At 43.0% G+C, this 17408-nt stretch overlaps 2 protein-coding genes across 2 annotated transcripts; both read right to left on the bottom strand.

Annotated features, from left to right (window-relative positions):
• Nucleotides 1-8201: 8201 nt before the first annotated feature.
• On the bottom strand, nucleotides 8202-12999 carry LOC121866531 (protein O-linked-mannose beta-1,2-N-acetylglucosaminyltransferase 1-like). The gene is made up of 8 exons (XM_042366333.1): nucleotides 12786-12999; nucleotides 12546-12669; nucleotides 11947-12145; nucleotides 11608-11792; nucleotides 11122-11230; nucleotides 10423-10503; nucleotides 9211-9320; nucleotides 8202-8446 (listed from the first exon to the last, which is right to left on the bottom strand). Exons 1-8 carry the CDS (start codon nucleotides 12997-12999, stop codon nucleotides 8269-8271), a joined length of 1200 nt encoding a protein of 399 aa, XP_042222267.1. The 3' UTR covers nucleotides 8202-8268.
• Nucleotide 13000: 1 nt separating this feature from the next.
• Nucleotides 13001-16660, bottom strand: LOC121857897. The gene is made up of 3 exons (XM_042354145.1): nucleotides 14272-16660; nucleotides 13451-13673; nucleotides 13001-13332 (listed from the first exon to the last, which is right to left on the bottom strand). Exons 1-3 carry the CDS (start codon nucleotides 15964-15966, stop codon nucleotides 13187-13189), a joined length of 2064 nt encoding a protein of 687 aa, XP_042210079.1. The 5' UTR covers nucleotides 15967-16660; the 3' UTR covers nucleotides 13001-13186.
• Nucleotides 16661-17408: the final 748 nt, after the last annotated feature.

The raw sequence follows: 17408 nt of genomic DNA on the forward strand, positions 1-17408 counted from the left end.
CAGCGATATTAGGAATTACGTTATGAAATGCAGTACAATCTCCTCCTTTACTGTAGTTAATATTAGTGATCTCGTGTTTTATCTCATGTTTAATGCACATTGTTTGCTTGTCTTTTTGTTGGCGACCATCTAAAAGGTGACCTTCTGTGCACGATTACTGTTCTTTACATAAAAAGCTGAAAATGGGAATAGTTTTTTTTCCATGTGCACTTAATTTTGGCCAATGACGTGGAATGCTGTAGATTGTACCCATCATGGTTAACTTTACTTCATCAAAAGCTAACCCGAGCAACGCCGAGCTCCCCAACTATACTATTTCCACGCTAACCTGGCACTTAAGCCACGCCCCTCGTCTATAGCTACAAATAGCTGATTGTGTTTAAGAAAATGTTCGTGTAACTGCCCATTTATTTAAACTAATTGTGTTCACAATTGGTAAGCAGACTTGTTATTCTTTAAAATAATGTTAAATATCTGGACTATCAAAATGCAAATGATTTCAAGGCCTTAGCACATCAGAGAGAATGTTAGAATTTTTTTAATATTTATCACAAAAGATCGAAGTCAAAAATGAAATTCGCGTTCAAAGAAAACTTTTCATTATTTCTCTGTTAAAACCAAATATAAACCAAACAGAAACAAATGATACCAAACATATAGCACAATAGGTAATGAAATACAGTTTGTACAGCTGGATATATCCCGAATCATTTATATAAATGGTAAAACTCGATATAAATACGCGCTTACAGTTTATACGTTCAGTCCGGGTAAAGGTAAAACGCTCAGGGGAACAACTGGACTTCGCGGCCACATCGATGGGATGATTAGCTGATAGTGACAGATCAGCTGGACACTTAACTCGTATTACCATTACGGTAGAGCTCGCATTAGAATATTATGATACTCATATTAACTATACCTCGTCAATCATTGGCCGATATTTTCGTTCATTTGCACCAAATTTCTTGATACTTGATGACAGAGGATCGAAATGTTAAACCTTTACATCGCTTCTTAATAATTCTTCGCATATATAAATACTTAAATCCTGTCACAGCGCAGAATTTAAGATGGGAAGATACCAAGTTAGTGGATAAAGTATTAGATAATCTTCTCCTGGGTGTGAGAAATGTTTTTGTTGGTTAAGTACTACAGCATTAACATCTGTTGACAGTTGAGTTGACGTCCAGATGAGCAAATTTTTCGCAAAGTCCAGTGGCTGTTCCCCTGAGGGTTTTACACCCCTCCCGGACTGCGCGTATTGTAGTTATATCGATTTTTATCAGTTATATAAATGATTTGGGATATATCCAGCCGTACAAACTGTATTTCATTACCTATTGTGCTTTATGTTTGGTATCATTTGTTTCTGTTTGGCTTATGTTTGGTACAAAACAAAAAAATAATGAAAAGTCTTCTTTGAAAGCGAATTTTATCTTTGACTTCGAACTTTTATGATAAATATTTAATAATTTTTAACATCCTCTCTGAAGTGCTAATGACTTGAAATCATTTGCATTTTGATAGTCCAGACATTTAACATTATTTTAGATAATAACAAGTCTGCTTACCAAATGAGAACACATTTAGTTTAAATAAATGGGCAGTTTCACGAACATTTTCTTTGAACCAATTAGCTATTATTATAGAAGAGAGGCGTGGCTTACGGGCCAGGTTAACGTGGAATTACTATATAGTAGTTAGTGATAAACTGATAATGTTACTCTTCGTTGATATATAAGAAGTTTCTATGTTGAGGCTGTTACAATGTAAGAGTAACACAATATGTATCCACTCCGTCAGTACATTTTTCTCAAATATAAATACATATTTTAGGCCTTAAGAACGAATTCGTCACTGAGCGAAAAAAAAAAGTTTTGGACCTTTTCAAAATAACCAGAAAACGAAATTTCGATATACTGTATAGCCTATTAAGTTAGGTTAAGTTAGGGTAGGTTAAATTAGATTTGTTTAGGTTAATTTGGGTTGGGTTAGAGGTTTGGTTAGATTAGTTTAGGTTAGGTATGATTAGGTTTGTTTGTGGAAGGTTAAGTTAGGTTAGGTTAGGTATTAAAGGAATTTCGAGACTGTCCAAAACGCGTTGTGGCCGTTGGGAAAACCCATGAAGCAAAATTTTCCTTTCGGTCTTTTATTTGTTTATTATTAAATTAATTTTTTTGTGTGGGGGGATGGAGCTCATGAACGAATTCGTTGTTTCAGCCTAACACAAACAGACACAAGAAAGTGAATCCTAGTAACTGAAACAGCATGATGGATGGCGTTTGTTGTGCCATAATGTACACCAAGGCTTTTAATTAGCGCCACTTTTATTTTCGCCTCCTTCACTAGCAATTGTTTTTCTTTGGAAAAGTTAGGAATGAATTCACGAGATTTTGCATTGATTCCATGATAAAAAGAAGAAAAAAGAAAACTGAGTGAAACACACTCACCCTTGGGGATGGGGTCGTGGTGTTCGACCACTGACATGTTGAGGAGGGCGCCCAGTGCTCGCGCCTCGGGGTTGTGGCCGTCGACGTAGATGGTGATGGGCGTGCTGGTGCCGCCGGGGCTGGCCCACACCTGCCCCACCTGACGCAGGACGTGGGGCAGCCGGTGAGCTGTTACTATAGCAACAGGGATCACCTCCTGCACCGGGTACTCCACCTGATAGCAGAGTTATAATAATTGCTTATGGACCAATGTTGTGGTCTAAAGGGGAAATAATTTTCTCTTATTTTTCAGTGAGTTAAGAAAATTAGAACACTTTCACACAATAAATGCTTGTAATAATGTTTATACTACAGAGTTCACTTTTCCTCATAAAGTAAACCGAAATATATTAGTGGTGTCGAAGCAGAACAAACGATGAAAGTGCTCAGAGTTGCTATTTGCGATCTTCCACAGTCGGCATTAACCTGATAATCATTCGATTTTCTTACATTTATACAAGATTTATCATTATGCATTTTATTTACTAAAGTATCTTACGGGGTTGTGTGGGAGCGGTGACCATGGCGGATCATCACAGCTGCAGAAGGTGCTGTAGCCTTCGTAAGTCATGCAGAAGGTGGCTCGTGCCTGCATTTCCGCTCCTGCATACCATCCACATCGGCGCTCTGGAAGGCGATGCAATATTGTTCATGTAACATTGGACGCATATAGTACGGGGGTATATTATTATTTTTATTATTATTGTTATTAGTATTATTAATTCCCAGCTAAATTTAATTCTATTATTGTGTGAAGTATTTCATTCCTTATTAAAATAATATAATGTTAATGTCCTCACTCGTTGTATAAGGAATAAGAGAACAATGTTGTCACTTGTCCATCAGTAGTGGGGAAATCCTGTTAGTTATTACTATATAAGTCAAGGGAAGTTAAAAGGAGAAACTTAACTTATTCTTATTTCATGAAGACACAGGACATAATATATGATTATATGTCACAGCCCCACATTTAGCTGTTACCCTACGATACAAGGATTACTTAGGGAAATGACCGCCTTCTCCACACACATCGCAGCCACCCCATGACTTCAAGCTTTGTGCTCACCCTACACACACCCAGCTTTGCCCTCACGCAACGCACATCCAACTTTGTCCTCACCCTACACACACCCAGCTTTGTCCTCACGCTACACACACACAGCTTTGTCCTCACGCAACGCACATCCAACTTTGTCCTCACGCAACACACACCAACTTTGTCCTCACCCTACACACACCCAGCTTTGTCCTCACGCAGCGCACATCCAACTTTGTCCTCACCCTACACACATCCAACTTTGTCCTCACCCTACGCACACCCAGCTTTATATCCTCACCCTACACACATCCAACTTTGTCCTCGCCCTACGCACACCCAGCTTTGTCCTCACCCTACGTCTACGCACACCCAGCTTTGTTCTCACCCTACGCACACCCAGCTTTGTCCTCACCCTACACACACCCAGCTTTCTTTCCGCATTATGAATGGTCCCACAATTTTTTATTTTTTTTTACTGGGCACCCCCCTATATTCTGTGTAAGGTGAAGCGCAGAAGCGTTTACAGCGCCCAACAGGGAAGCATGCTAAGTTCATGCTTGCCTTTATGTCTCATGAGTTAAGGGCGTAGAAGCCTGAAGAGTCAAGGGCGTAGAAGCCTGAAGAGTCAGTGGTTTATGTCATCAAGATATTGGAAGCTCCAACCACTTTCCCTGAATACGAATTCGCAACTTTCGATTTACAGCAGGTACCTACTTTACTGCTAGGTGAACACGGACCAATCAGGGCTAGGAAGTATGTCCAAACAACTTTTCCACCGGCCCGGGAATCGAACCTGTGACATCTCGCTTGCGAGGCAAGAGCGGTACCGTTCTACCATCGGCGCCCCCGGGTCACACAATAATGTGTGCGGAGTTTTTGGGTCATGGAATTGGGACCTAAGTGACATCAGGGAGGGTGTCTGTCTGGAGAGCGGACGGTTGGCGTGACTTAATTTTGTAGCAAAGCAATTATGTTTGACAAGAGTTATAAACACAAGACTAAATCTCTGCACCTACACGTTATAGGCGTGGGTGGGCGGTTATATGTCGGTGCCCCTGATGGTACACCTGCCACCCACACTACCTTCGTGCCACCCACATTACCTCCGTGCCACCCACTCTACCTCACCACCCACATTACCTCCGTGCCACCCACACTACCTCCGTACCACCCACACCGTGCCACCCACAACTCCGTGTCCGTGCCACCCACACTACCTCCGTACCCACTCTACCTCCGTGCCACCCACTCTACACCCACATTACCTCCGTGCCACCCACATTACCTCTACCACCCACACTACCTCCGTGCCACCTCACAGTCACTCATTACTCACCTTGCATGCGAGGTACAACAGTCCGGACAGTTAGGCGATACGTCGAACTTGGTCAAGTTGTGTTGTGGGAGTGAGGTGGTGAGGGCCTCCAGCACCACCCTGCTTCCCTTGTACACCAGCAGGCACCAAGTATCCATGTAGGCCATCCTGTCTATGTAGTGAGCGCCCATATCCTCCAGGGTGGCTATCGTCTCTTCCTCCATGAACGCCGTAAAGTCTGGCTGCCGTCATATACTTAAAATAACGTCTTTGTTTGTAAAAATAACTTGTACGTTGTGATACATGCTGGCATCTCAGTTATGAAGCCTCGAGCATTTAAATCTTAATAGATTAGTAAGTTTTTCATCAACCGCATCAAAACTCATGTCAGTGGCCATCATGAATTTGTTTTATTCGACAACGTAGACAAGTACAAGGAGGCCGTCAAGATTACTTTGTTACTAGTTGTGAGATGGTGGAGGAGTGGGCATAGAAATCTATATCATTCAGTGCTCCAAAGATGACTGGTAGGCGACTGTCTTACACGGGACATTGAGTTAAGTAGACACAAATGAACTGAGTTTGACATCAGTTACGTGGATTGCAAATTGTTCAAGATGTTGAATCATTGAGACTGGTGAGAAGTTTTACATTTAACATGAAATGAAGTGTTACTTACAGCCCGAGGATGACCAAGAGGCGGCTGTCTTGAATTTCTTCCAAGTCTTTGATAAATTGTTCATCAGTGTTAGTCTGCCACGTCATATAAGGTTGCTCTCATGACCTGACCTGTCGACTGGTGCAGCGTGATCAGGTGCAGACCAGCATGAGTCTGGCAGTTATCCCAGCCCAGGGGACGGTCTTGTTGTAGGCGCTGTAAACCTGCGGGGAACCCAATTTTATGATGAAGGATAGAAATGTGCTGTAGTTTTTTCGGGGATGGGGGGGGTCAGGGAGCGGCTTAACATTTACATCTGCCTCAATAACTCTTAATGTAAACCCATGTCCTAGGCTCACTCTCCATCCCCTTGTGTTGGTGACACGTGACGTACTTGTCTATTGGAAATCATTAAAGCTGTTCCAAAAAGAAAGATAAAGTAATGAACCTCACCTGACGACCATCCACCGCTAGTTCCACGCCTGTCATATTGACTGAAATATCCAGGATGAGATGATTCTGAAGATCCCCAGCTGGAAAGTGGACTCCAGGAGCCTCCATACTATTCTGTTTTTCTTCGCTATTGTAAGCTGACAATTTCTCTGACCTGGCAATGGGAGCTTTCACAGCATCTAGATCTCCGGTAATGGAAGCTTTACCAGCTTCTTGATCTCCGGCAATGGAAGCTTTACCAGCCTCTTGATCTCCTGTAATGGAAGCTTTACCAGCCCCTTGATCTCCGGCAAAGGAAGCTTTATCAGTGTCTTGATCTCCGTCAATGTAAACTTTATCAGCCTCTTGAGACCGTGATGGGGAATTTTTATAAATCACTTTACTAAGTTCTTGAGACAAGGGTTTATCGTGAGTTGAAACATAAGGAGGAAAATCATCTTCTTTCTCGTGAATTCTTAAATGTTTTCGAGGCACTCCAGACCTTGTTGTATTGGAATTGTTATCAGTAATATTACTCCGTTTTCCTTCACTCTTGTAAGGTGTGGACCTCTTTAGCCTGGTGTTGGGGGAGAAGGATACAGCACCACTGTTGTTCACGTAAGCACTTGTATTTGTATCGTTATCTCTAATAACACTGTTATAATTTTTCTTTACTGTCTCTCGAACATTACTTTTTGCCAAGAATTTTGTCATTTCATCAACCTTCTTGGGTGGTAAACTGTCGCTTGGAAGTATATATACCTGTGACCTCGCAGTGCTGATGTTGTTTGATGTCGTCATCGTTATATCTGCATCATTGTTGACATTTGGAGGTGGAAGTATACCCTCAGTTTTAGCCGCGTTTGGTGTAGCCTCATCGCCAGTTTGGTTCACTACCAGGAGGATGGTGAGGTACATCAGGTTGAGGCCGAGAATGGCTACCACACGCTGTCTTGTTGTCAGCGGCATTGTTGTTGTAGTTTGGCTGTAGACTAGTGTTTACCTTTACGGTCCAGGTGTGAAAATGTAGTATGACGTCACTGTAGTTAGTGTGTGTGTGTGTGTCTTGTGTTAGGATGATAGAGGTCAGCAATACTTCATTGTGATGAGAAGAGTCACTTGCATATCTCACTTGTTCATATTTTCCTCCAGCTGGTAAAGACTGTGTTGTGTAGGTGAAACTTATTTGTGTGAGCTGAAAGTCAGTACTGTAGGTTTATATTTTTCCAGGGTGTGATATTAACACCTAAGTATCAACACTGTTAAAGAACACCTTAACAAAAATTATTTTGGTTTATTTGCGATACACAAATTAACTTAAAATATTTTGAACGTAATTCCAAGCTTATTGATTTGAATCATGTTTACATTTTATCACAGTGTTTGAATTTGACAATTCATGTGATTTTTTTCAGCAGCATATTCAAAACACATGAGGGTTTCATATTTCAATCTTATGAACAGCACAAACGTGTCTTAAGCCAACCTAGCACTCGTGTCAGTTCCCAACTGAGCGAGGCGTTCTTTCCTGTGTGTGTGTTGGCAGTTGAATTATGCTTCGGGGCTGTTGGCAACAGTTGCCAGTTCATGCTGGCTGCATCTTCTAAATTACAAGCACAGTTTCCTTGAGCAGGAGTTTTGTATTTTAAGATAAGAAACAAGTATAGTTTTGTTGATTATGGCTGGGGGCTGTAAATACAAATCTGAAGTCAATACATATTTAAAGTGAATATTAATCTGAAATTAAGACAAATCTGAGGTAAATACACCTGTAAAGTGAATACAAAGACAGTTAAATATAAATCTGAAGTTAATATAATTTAAAATTTCTATTGGTCGTTGGTCCAGTGAAAGTGATGGCCTGCAGACTTGGTGGGTGAGGCCAGCAGAATAATTCCCCGGGATGATTTACGTGTCTAAACGTGGTATACAGTCGTCTCCAGATATCTTGTTACCCCCTACCGATCCTCCCTTGTTCATGTGGCAAAGTCGCACTACTTGTAGCGAATTGATTGCTAGGACTGTTTATAGGAAACAATCCTATCAATCACTTCCCTAGCCCTTCGGGTAGCCGGATGGTGCCATATGAACAAGGGAGGCCCAGAAGGGGGTAACAAGATAAGGCGACTGTACCTGTTGGGCATCGGCCAGAGCTCAAGGTTACGTTCTTATGTCTTTCTGGTGTCTTTGTTTAGTCATCTTAAAGTGTGTTAGATGTTGTACATTTTAATAATGTAATAAATAAAAGGCTAATAATTAACAGTATTTATTGCTCAGTTCATTACTAACTATAAGCAGTACCGGAATCATTAACACCCGCTGCACACACTTGTTATGACTTGAAGTAGTAGTGGAGGAGGTTGGTGAGGTTGACCTCGTCAGAGAGAGAGATTGGAGGAGCCCTTAGCGCCACGTGCTTGTTGAGGTTTACATTCCTGAAGGGGTGGTTGTTGGCGTACTTGACCTCCTCCTGCGTTGCGTTGTAGATGTCCGCTGACTCCTTTGTTAGGCTGCAGGGAGTATAAGAAGGAGTGAGAAGTATGATACATTGTAGAGGTGTAGCAGTTACGGAAGATGAAGGAGACCAACTGCAGGACAAGCAGACAAAGTTCGGTACAAGACGTGTGAGGAAGATTGCTTGTAGAGTCTTATGGTTAATGGTGTGACGAGGATCCGGTCTCTTGTGACCTTTTTGAATACAAGGCTTAAAACCCACTGTTGCTAGCTTACCCACTGTTGCTAGCTTACCCACTGTTGCTAGCTTACCTACTGTTGCTAGCATACCTACTGTTGCTAGCTTACCCACTGTTGCTAGCTTACCCACTGTTGGCATCTTACCCACTGTTGGCAGTTTACCCACTGTTGGCAGTTTACCCACTGTTGCTAGCTTACCCACTGTTGCAAGCTTACCCACTGTTGCAAGCTTACCCACTGTTGCTAGCTTACCTACTGTTGCTAGCTTACCCACTGTTGCTAGCTTACCCACTGTTGCTAGCTTACCCACTGTTGCCAGCTTACCCACTGTTGCTAGCTTACCCACTGTTGCTAGCTTACCCACTGTTGCTAGCTTACCCACTGTTGCTAGCTTACCCACTGTTGCTAGCTTACCCATTGTTGCTAGCTTACCCACTTTTGCTAGCTTACACACTGTTGCCAGCTAGCCTACCCACCTGTCTGCTAGCCGACCCACCTGTTCGCTAACCTACCCAACTGCTAGTAGCCTACCCAGTCGTTCATCCTGTATTACCAGTTGCGGGTCATGTAAGGAGCTCACCAGAAGGGGCTGTTGGGGCAGCCGACGACGTACAGTTGGTTGCCGTAGAATGAGGCTGTATACATCAGGAGGAAGTTCTCGTGGAACACGTGGTCGTCCAGCCCCAGACACTGACGGAGAGAGAGAGAGAGAGAGGTCACTTATGGGACTTCTGCTCAGGTGTTCTTGTAGGTTAGGTTAGGTTAGGTTAGGTTAGGTGTCGGGTATGGTCATGGGAGAGGTATGTGAGGTGTGGTCACGAGAGATGTGTGTTTAGTGTGGTCACGAGAGATGTGTGTGGAGTGTGGTAGCGAGAGATATGTGTGAAGTGTGGTCATAAGAGACGTGTATGGGTGTGGTCACGAGAGAGGAGTGTGGGGTGTGGTGACGAGAGAGATGTGTGGAGTGTGGTCTCAAAAGAAATGTGTGGAGTGTGGTCATAAGAGACGTGTATGGGTGTGGTCTCGAGAGAGGAGTGTGGGGTGTGGTGATGAGAGAGATGTGTGGAGTGTGGTCACAAAAGAAATGTGTGGAATGTGGTCATAAGAGAAGTGTGTAGGGTGTGCTCAGTGTGGTGACGAGAGAGATGTGTGGAGTGTGGTCACAAAAGAAATGTGTGGAGTGTGGTCATAAGAGAAGTGTGTAGGGTGTGGTCGTGAGAGAGGTGTGCTCAGTGTGTGGTCACGAGAGAGATGTGTGGAGTGTGGTCATGAGCGAGGTGTGTGGGATGTGGTCATGATAGATAGATATGCTGGGTGTGGTCACGAGACAAGTGTGTGGGGATGTGAGAATTTTATTCATCGTCTTCATGGCAATGTTGGGTAACATGTCACGAGGTACTGTCCAGAGGTGATGGTGTTACAGCGTGGTTGGTCAGGCACCAGTGGTCACGTGTGAAGGATGTTGGTCTTGTGGGATTTTTCTTGCACAGTTAGTGTGTGTGGGGTCGTTCCACGCCATGTTCTCAAGTACATGTGTATATCCCTGCGTCGAAGGGTGTTGTTCCAGGGTGATGAAGGAGACAGTGAGTGTTCTCACAGTGAGAAGTAATGGTGTACCTTTCCAGCTTCAAGACAATGAAAACCAGTGTCTCATGATAGCAGTATACAAAAACGAAGGTGAGGTGGAATAATAACCGTGCATTAAAATTTGCTTCCTGGTCATTTTCTCCTACAGTTGATATTCAGGCTTATAACTATTTACTTCACAACATTTGCAGAAGATGTCACTCACTCTGGCGACGACGTAGTAAGCCCGGGAGGTTGTGACTAACTCGTCGGACTGGTTGACGTATAGTACGTAGCTCTGGTTCACCTGGGGACCAACGACAAGCTTTGAATGTTGCCAAGACGATGTTCAGTCTGGTTATGAATGAGGAGGAACACTCAAAAACAATTCGTTTGCAATAAAGAATTGTGACACTGACTGTGTATGTAAAGGATAATCAGGTTATGACTTTATGGCTGGTTGGACATACTGTAGATATTGACTTAAGGCAGGACCTGTTTCTGACCAGGTGCTGGAGTACGGGTAGGACCTGCCTCTCACTTGGTGCTAGGGTATGGGCAGGGTTTGGCACTGACCTGGTGGTGGGGTATGGGCAGGGTTTGGCACTGACCTGGTGGTGGGGTATGGACAGGGTCTGGTGCTGTCCTGGTGGTGGGGTATGGGCAGGGTCTGGCACTGACCTGGTGGTGGGGTATGGGCAGGGTCTGGCACTGACCTGGTGGTGAGGTATGGACAGGGTCTGGCGCTGTCCTGGTGGTGGGATATGGGCAGGGTCTGGCACTGACCATGTGGTGAGGTATGGGCAGGGTCTGGCACTGACCTGGTGGAGGGTATGGGCAGGGTCTGGCACTGACCTGGTGGTGGGGTATAGGCAGGACCTTGTACTGACCTGGTACTGAGGTATGGGCAGAACCTTGTACTGACCTGGTACTGAGGTATGGGCAGGACCTTGCAGGGGTGCTGGGTGAGGCGCACCACTTGAGCAGCGCGGACGGCGTCATAGTGGAAACTGAGGTAGTTGAACAATGTTGCCCTGCAGATATACAGTATCACAACTAAAATATCCATTGAAATTTGAGCAGTATATAAAGTGTACTGTATCAATTTTCATGACAGTAAAAGCCATTGTATGTCAGGTTATACATATTTTTAGGACTGTCATTTATCGTACATCTGTTCCCACCACTATAACAAAGTGTGTTTGTGTATACGTTGTGCAAAATGCGTGAATGACGGTATAGTATTGTGTGGACCGCTGTATTAAAAACTTAAAGAGGAGGAGAACGAATATAAGGAGGCTGTTTTATTATTGGGGGGGGCAAGACTTGTACTGATGTGGAATGTAGGATTGAGAGTGACTCTGCATGGGCAAACTCTTAAATGGTGCTTCTGAACCTTGTCTTTTCTTACCCCTGGACGTCCAAGGTGACATTGATGATTGTGTTGATAGGTCGCTGATTGTAGTACAGTGCCTGTTCTAGGCCAGTGACATGGGCGCCTCCGCCACCAATATGCTTTGTACGAGGGATCTCAGGCACCAGGATGTCCCGCTCACCCATCATATTAAATCTCACCCACAAGTCCCAGTCCACACCCTGTTACAGAAACACAAATACTGAGTGTTACTCATTGGTAGAGATTTATTATGTACATTGTAGAGTTACGCACTATACTTGTGATTAAGCTTACGAATGTCATGAAGTAACGTCACATTGTCAACAAGTCATGAACAACAAGACATCTTCTGACCTGATTCATAAGAGCCCACTTATTGACCATCTCAATGGCCACTTCCCTCCTCACCATCCACCCATAAGCAGGAACCCCATGGACTCTGTAGATACGCGTAGGATCGATGGCAGTGTGGTTGAAGGCGTTGTAGTTGTAAGCATTGACACACAGTAGCTTCTTGTCTGACGTGAGTAGTGGCGCTGTTTGGTGGAAGAACCTGATGAAGTGATGAGATGTGAGTGAGAGTTACGTCAACGAGTACGTGTTGATAGTGAACCTATGGCGTTGATAGTTAAATTAAGTTAATTAGTATGTCTCCTTCATCAGTTACATAATAATGCTTTTTGGCCGAAATTTATGATAGAAGCCGAGGAATAATTGGCAGTTCACATTTAATTGACTAATAAAAAATGGTAGAATGAGTTAAGAATGAAGAATTGTGGGTGGCAACAAAAAAAAAAATGATCGACTGGCAGGTAGAAATTGAGTAACAGATCATAACGAAGGTGGAATGGACCATCAGATCATAATAGAATTCTGAGAATGTGTGGCAGGTATTATGAGTGTTAGAATATATATTGCCAAAGGTTAGGAAGTAACCAACTGGTCGGACTTACGGTATGAAGTCTGGTGCGAGGTCAAGGTCGTCCTCCAGGATGATGACCTTGTCGACCTCTGGGTAGCGCTTGAATACGTCCGTTAAGAGAAACTTGACGTGGTAGCTGATGCGGTTTGTCGAACCTTTGGGGAAGGAAGATCAGGAACTGTATTAATTGGCTAAGATGACGTACTTATTCGACGAATATGGTTGGTTTATAGAAGAGAAAAAATGAAGTAGTTGAACATACAGTACTCACCCTTGGGGATGGGGTCGTGGTGTTCCACCACGGACATGTTGAGGAGGGCGCCCAGTGCTCGCGCCTCGGGGTTGTGACCGTCGACGTAGATGGTGATGGGCGTGTTGGTGCCGCCGGGGCTGGCCCACACCTGCCCCACCTGACGTAGGACGTGGGGCAGCCGGTGAGCTGTTACTATGGCAACAGGAATCACCTCCTGCACCGGGTACTCCATCTAATTTCGAAGACATCGTTTCGAAATGCAAATTTAGGCAATACGCTAACATAGGATAACCCAGTGTGTCATTACAGTTTTTAGTTTGTACTAAAAATACTAGCGTAAGAAGTGTCATCTCCAGACATTTCAAAATTTACTGTGTACACATAGCCCAAAATACTAGTAATTTTTGCACACTTGATATTTAATGTTTGTATCTCACCGAGTTGTGTGGGAGAGGTGACCAGGGCGGGTCATCACAGCTGCAGAAGTCGCCGTAGCCGTCGTAAGTCTCACAGAAGGTGGCTCGCTCCCGCATCTCCTCCTTATCATACCACCCACACTGCCGCTCTGAAGGGGGTGACAATATTACTGATATAATTTACACACCTGCTGCCCATAAGGCACTCCTATCCCTCACCCCGCGCTTCACTCTGGGAGCAAGTCCTGTAACACCCTCATGGCTCACCTTTCTTGCGAGGTACAGAGACCTGGATACTCAGGGGCGACACCTCGAACTTAGTGGAGTTGTGTTGTGGGGATGAGGTGGTGAGCGCCTCTTTCACCACTTCCTCTCCCTTGTGCACAAGCAGACACCACACGTCCATGTAGGCCAGCCTGTCTATGTAGTGAGCGCCCAGCTCCTCCAAGGCGGCTATCGTCTCATCCCCTAGGTAGGTCGTGAAGTCTGGCTGCCATCAAATTTTTCCAAGTTATTTGTTGTTTTTATGGAGTGGTGAAGTGTACTTGTAACATCCCCACAGCTTGAAGGGTCATGTCTAAAGCTGTCAAATTTGTACCGAATTCACATATATATATATATATATAAATATATAAATATATATATATATATATATATATATATATATATATATATATATATATATATATATATATATATATATATATATATATAACAAATAGTTTCGTTGTTTAATATTCTTTGTTTTCAGTTTTAAAAGAAGTGTATGTGATAATTAGGGCAGATCGTATTACTCTCATGTAGACCAGATTTTTATTTCTAGAAAATAATTTAGTAAACGCTGGAAGAGTAAGTTACGTCGGTGATGAATTTATATTGCATTTGTCTCTTATGGGAAAGTTTGACTAAATCATATATGAAAATTAACACAATTTAGTCAATCCTAATTAATAATTTTCATGGTAAAATGTGGGTTGTTCTCCAGTTTACAAACGTAAGTATTGTGATATTTATCTCACTAAATTCTACAACATATTAGCAATAAGAATAACCTCAAGATAACCACATTAGACTTGTTTATTACTTACTGCGCCGATGATGACCAAAAGGCGGCCGTTTTGAATTTCTTTTAACGCAGAAATGAACTGGGTATCACTTGTGGCCTGCCAGGTCATGTAGGAGTCCGCTGTCATGACCTGACCTGTGACCTGGTGCAGCGTTATCAGGTGAAGACCTGCGTGGAGGCGAACTTTCATACTGCCCCAAAACATAGTGTTGTTGAGGTCGCTGTATACCTGAGCATTGTTCACCTGTAGGGTCACGCCTGTCATACTGACAGTAATGTCAAGGAGTATATGACTTATCGGAATTGTACTGGAGCCTTTTGGAAGAAAGGCTCGAGGATCAGCGTCTGGTTTTGCATCTTGGAGGTGACCTTCAGTAGGGAAACACTTTTTTGGATGTGTAGGAGTGGCTTGAGAATCTGATTGAATTGTAGCATCTGTTAGGAAGTTCTCAGGGGTCGATGGGCCTGTAAATTTTGAATGGAAAATTTCAGGATCTGTTGAGTTAGTTGATTTCAGCAAGTTGACACTCGGAACCTGAAGACCTCTTGTCCATGAAGAGGATTCCATAGGAGCCACTTGATCTGCTTCTTTGTGTAGGAAGGTGGTAGTGTCCGTTATATATCCTGCGTGAGGAAGAGAGGTGGCAGCAGTCTTCAGAACTTTTACTTCTCGAGATTTTTCTTGGACCATAGAACCTCTTAACTTTTGCAAGGAGGTTTCAGAAATTGCTCGCACGTTTACAGCTTGAATTGAGGTTTTATCTGCCGCCAAATCTCTGGTCTCTTCCAAAGGCCCATTAGATGTTGAAATTTTTGTTCCTGAACGCATTACAGGGGACGGTAAACGATGATAAACACCGCCGGATGCTGACGGACTACTCATTGAAGTGGAGTTCATACTGGCCAGTGGAACTTTTGTCTTTGTCTTTGTCTTTGGAAGTAAGTTTCCAGTATCTAACTGATCTTTCTCTTGGAGGTGACTATCAAGGGTGTCGGGGTATGGTGTGGCCGCCACAGTCGAAGTTTTAAGGGTTTCAGCGTCTTTTCTAAGGTGAGAAGTTTTTGATGCATGTGGATCTTCAACACATGAGGTTACATATTCTTCTTGAAGGGAACTTACAAGAATAACTGGTTTTCTTGGTGTTTCTGATGAAATTGTAGTGTGCGTTTCTCTGAGATTCGCTAAGAGCCTTGGAGAAGCTATCGCCCTTTGTGTTCTTAGGCTTGACTGAATGGTAATTTCCTTAGTTTCACCTCTCACATTCATCAACTTTTCTGAATGAGACTTATTCATGCCAGATATACTTTTGTCGTCTTCTATATGCACATTGCTGCTATCATTATTATCTTTTGTGAGATTTTCATTGTTATCTGTTTCCTTCAAAATTCTCCCCTTGGTACCGTTACTCAGCGTTACTTCACTGTTTTCATGACTGTTACCCCCAGCTATTATATTAATAGTCTTCTTGTTCGATACTTTAGTTCTGTGGTCGGGTCTTGTAATGCTACTTGGTACTTTCACCGCTCCTCTGTAGCTGCCAATATCCTCTGATGATGGATTAAGATAGATAGTATTAAATGCCATCATAGATCCTTTAACAGGCCTTGATGTTATCTTAGCGTCGTTATTGTGGATTATTATCACAAGAATTCCTAAATATATTACATTCAGGAGAGTGATGGCCATCACACGCTGCGCCTTCTTACTGAGGGGCATGGTTAATATTAATACTACAGCGGGAGCGGGAAGGTGTAGTGGCCTTTCCTGTTTCAACGAAGATCGTTAGATGCAGGACGAGTGTATCATAGTCATTAACGATATTCTTGTCCACACAGTATATGTCTTTATAAGCTTCTATTTCATTTCCAAGAAATTTTATTTCATATCATTTAACTGAATGTAATATAGCATTTTCATTACTTCCCGTCACTGGTAAACAAAACATGCGCTGTTTTAGAGTAATTTATTGGTACCTCAATGATTCTTTGGTGCACTCGTTCAGAAAAGGTTCATTTATTATCCAGAAACTGGGTATGTGCAGTAGGTCTTTCATTCAGGTGCTGATACTGTCAGACCTTAATTTACAGTATTTTCATTGTCACTAAAACACTGGCCATATTTTGTATGGTAGTAAAGTTTTGCTCTTTCCTAAGAGTAATGAACACTTATTTCCTCATCGTTTCACGAAATTTATAAAAAAAAAAAATGTCCCAATCGGTAAATTTTCTCATCGACAAGAAAGGAAATGTTGACTCCATAACATATGTGAAAACGTAATTACTCCTACACTTTCCAAACACTCACTAGTTACATCGTTCACATTCACTGGTAAAAGTTCACTTAGATTCACAAAACGTTTACACCTAGTGACAGTCAACTGTTTATCGAGTATCATCGACCCTTGAACTAACTCGTGTGTGTGTGTGTGTGTGTGTGTGTGTAGAGAGAGAGAGAGAGAGAGAGATGCTGCCACCTGTGTCCTGCCTCGGGGTTCTGCGGGGTTTGGTTGCCGAGTGAGGTTTTGTGTCGTTTTAGCTGTGAACCTTAAATGATAATAGATTGATTATTCAGGTGATCTTTCTGTTTTGTGTTTTAATTTTAATTGTTTATGTCCAGGTTATCATACGAGGAAGGGATGTTTATGTGCCTTTGTTATTTGTCTGAGAAAAAAGTCGTTTCTTGCAGTATTTAGTTTTGGGATAGACTTTCCTCTCTCTCTCTCTCTCTCTCTCTCTCTCTCTCTCTCTCTCTCTCTCTCTCTCTCTCTCTCTTGGTCAATGGCGCCACATCTATCTTTACCAGTGTTTATGTATGTGTGTTTATTTATTTATTAATGTATTTACTTCTAGGTTTCTTAACACCACTAGTCACTTTCCTAGAATGATTAACCGAATTTTGAAATGATTAAGGAGGAACCGTTATGCCTCTCTTGCTCTATGTTTTAAACTTTACTTCCCCCAAATTCATGTGGCTCCTAACACCTCTTCCTCCTTCCCCCAAACACTGGCTCCCCCAAACACCCGTGGCTCATAACACCTCTTCCTCACCTTCCCCCTTAAACACCCGTGTGGCTCATAACACCTCTTCCCCACCTTCCTCAACACCCATGGCTCATAACACCTCTTCCTCACCTTCCCCCAAACCTGTGGCTCCTAACA

Source organism: Homarus americanus, unplaced genomic scaffold, assembly GCF_018991925.1.
Source record: "Homarus americanus isolate GMGI-L3 unplaced genomic scaffold, GMGI_Hamer_2.0 scaffold51859, whole genome shotgun sequence".
NCBI lineage: Eukaryota > Metazoa > Arthropoda > Malacostraca > Decapoda > Nephropidae > Homarus > Homarus americanus.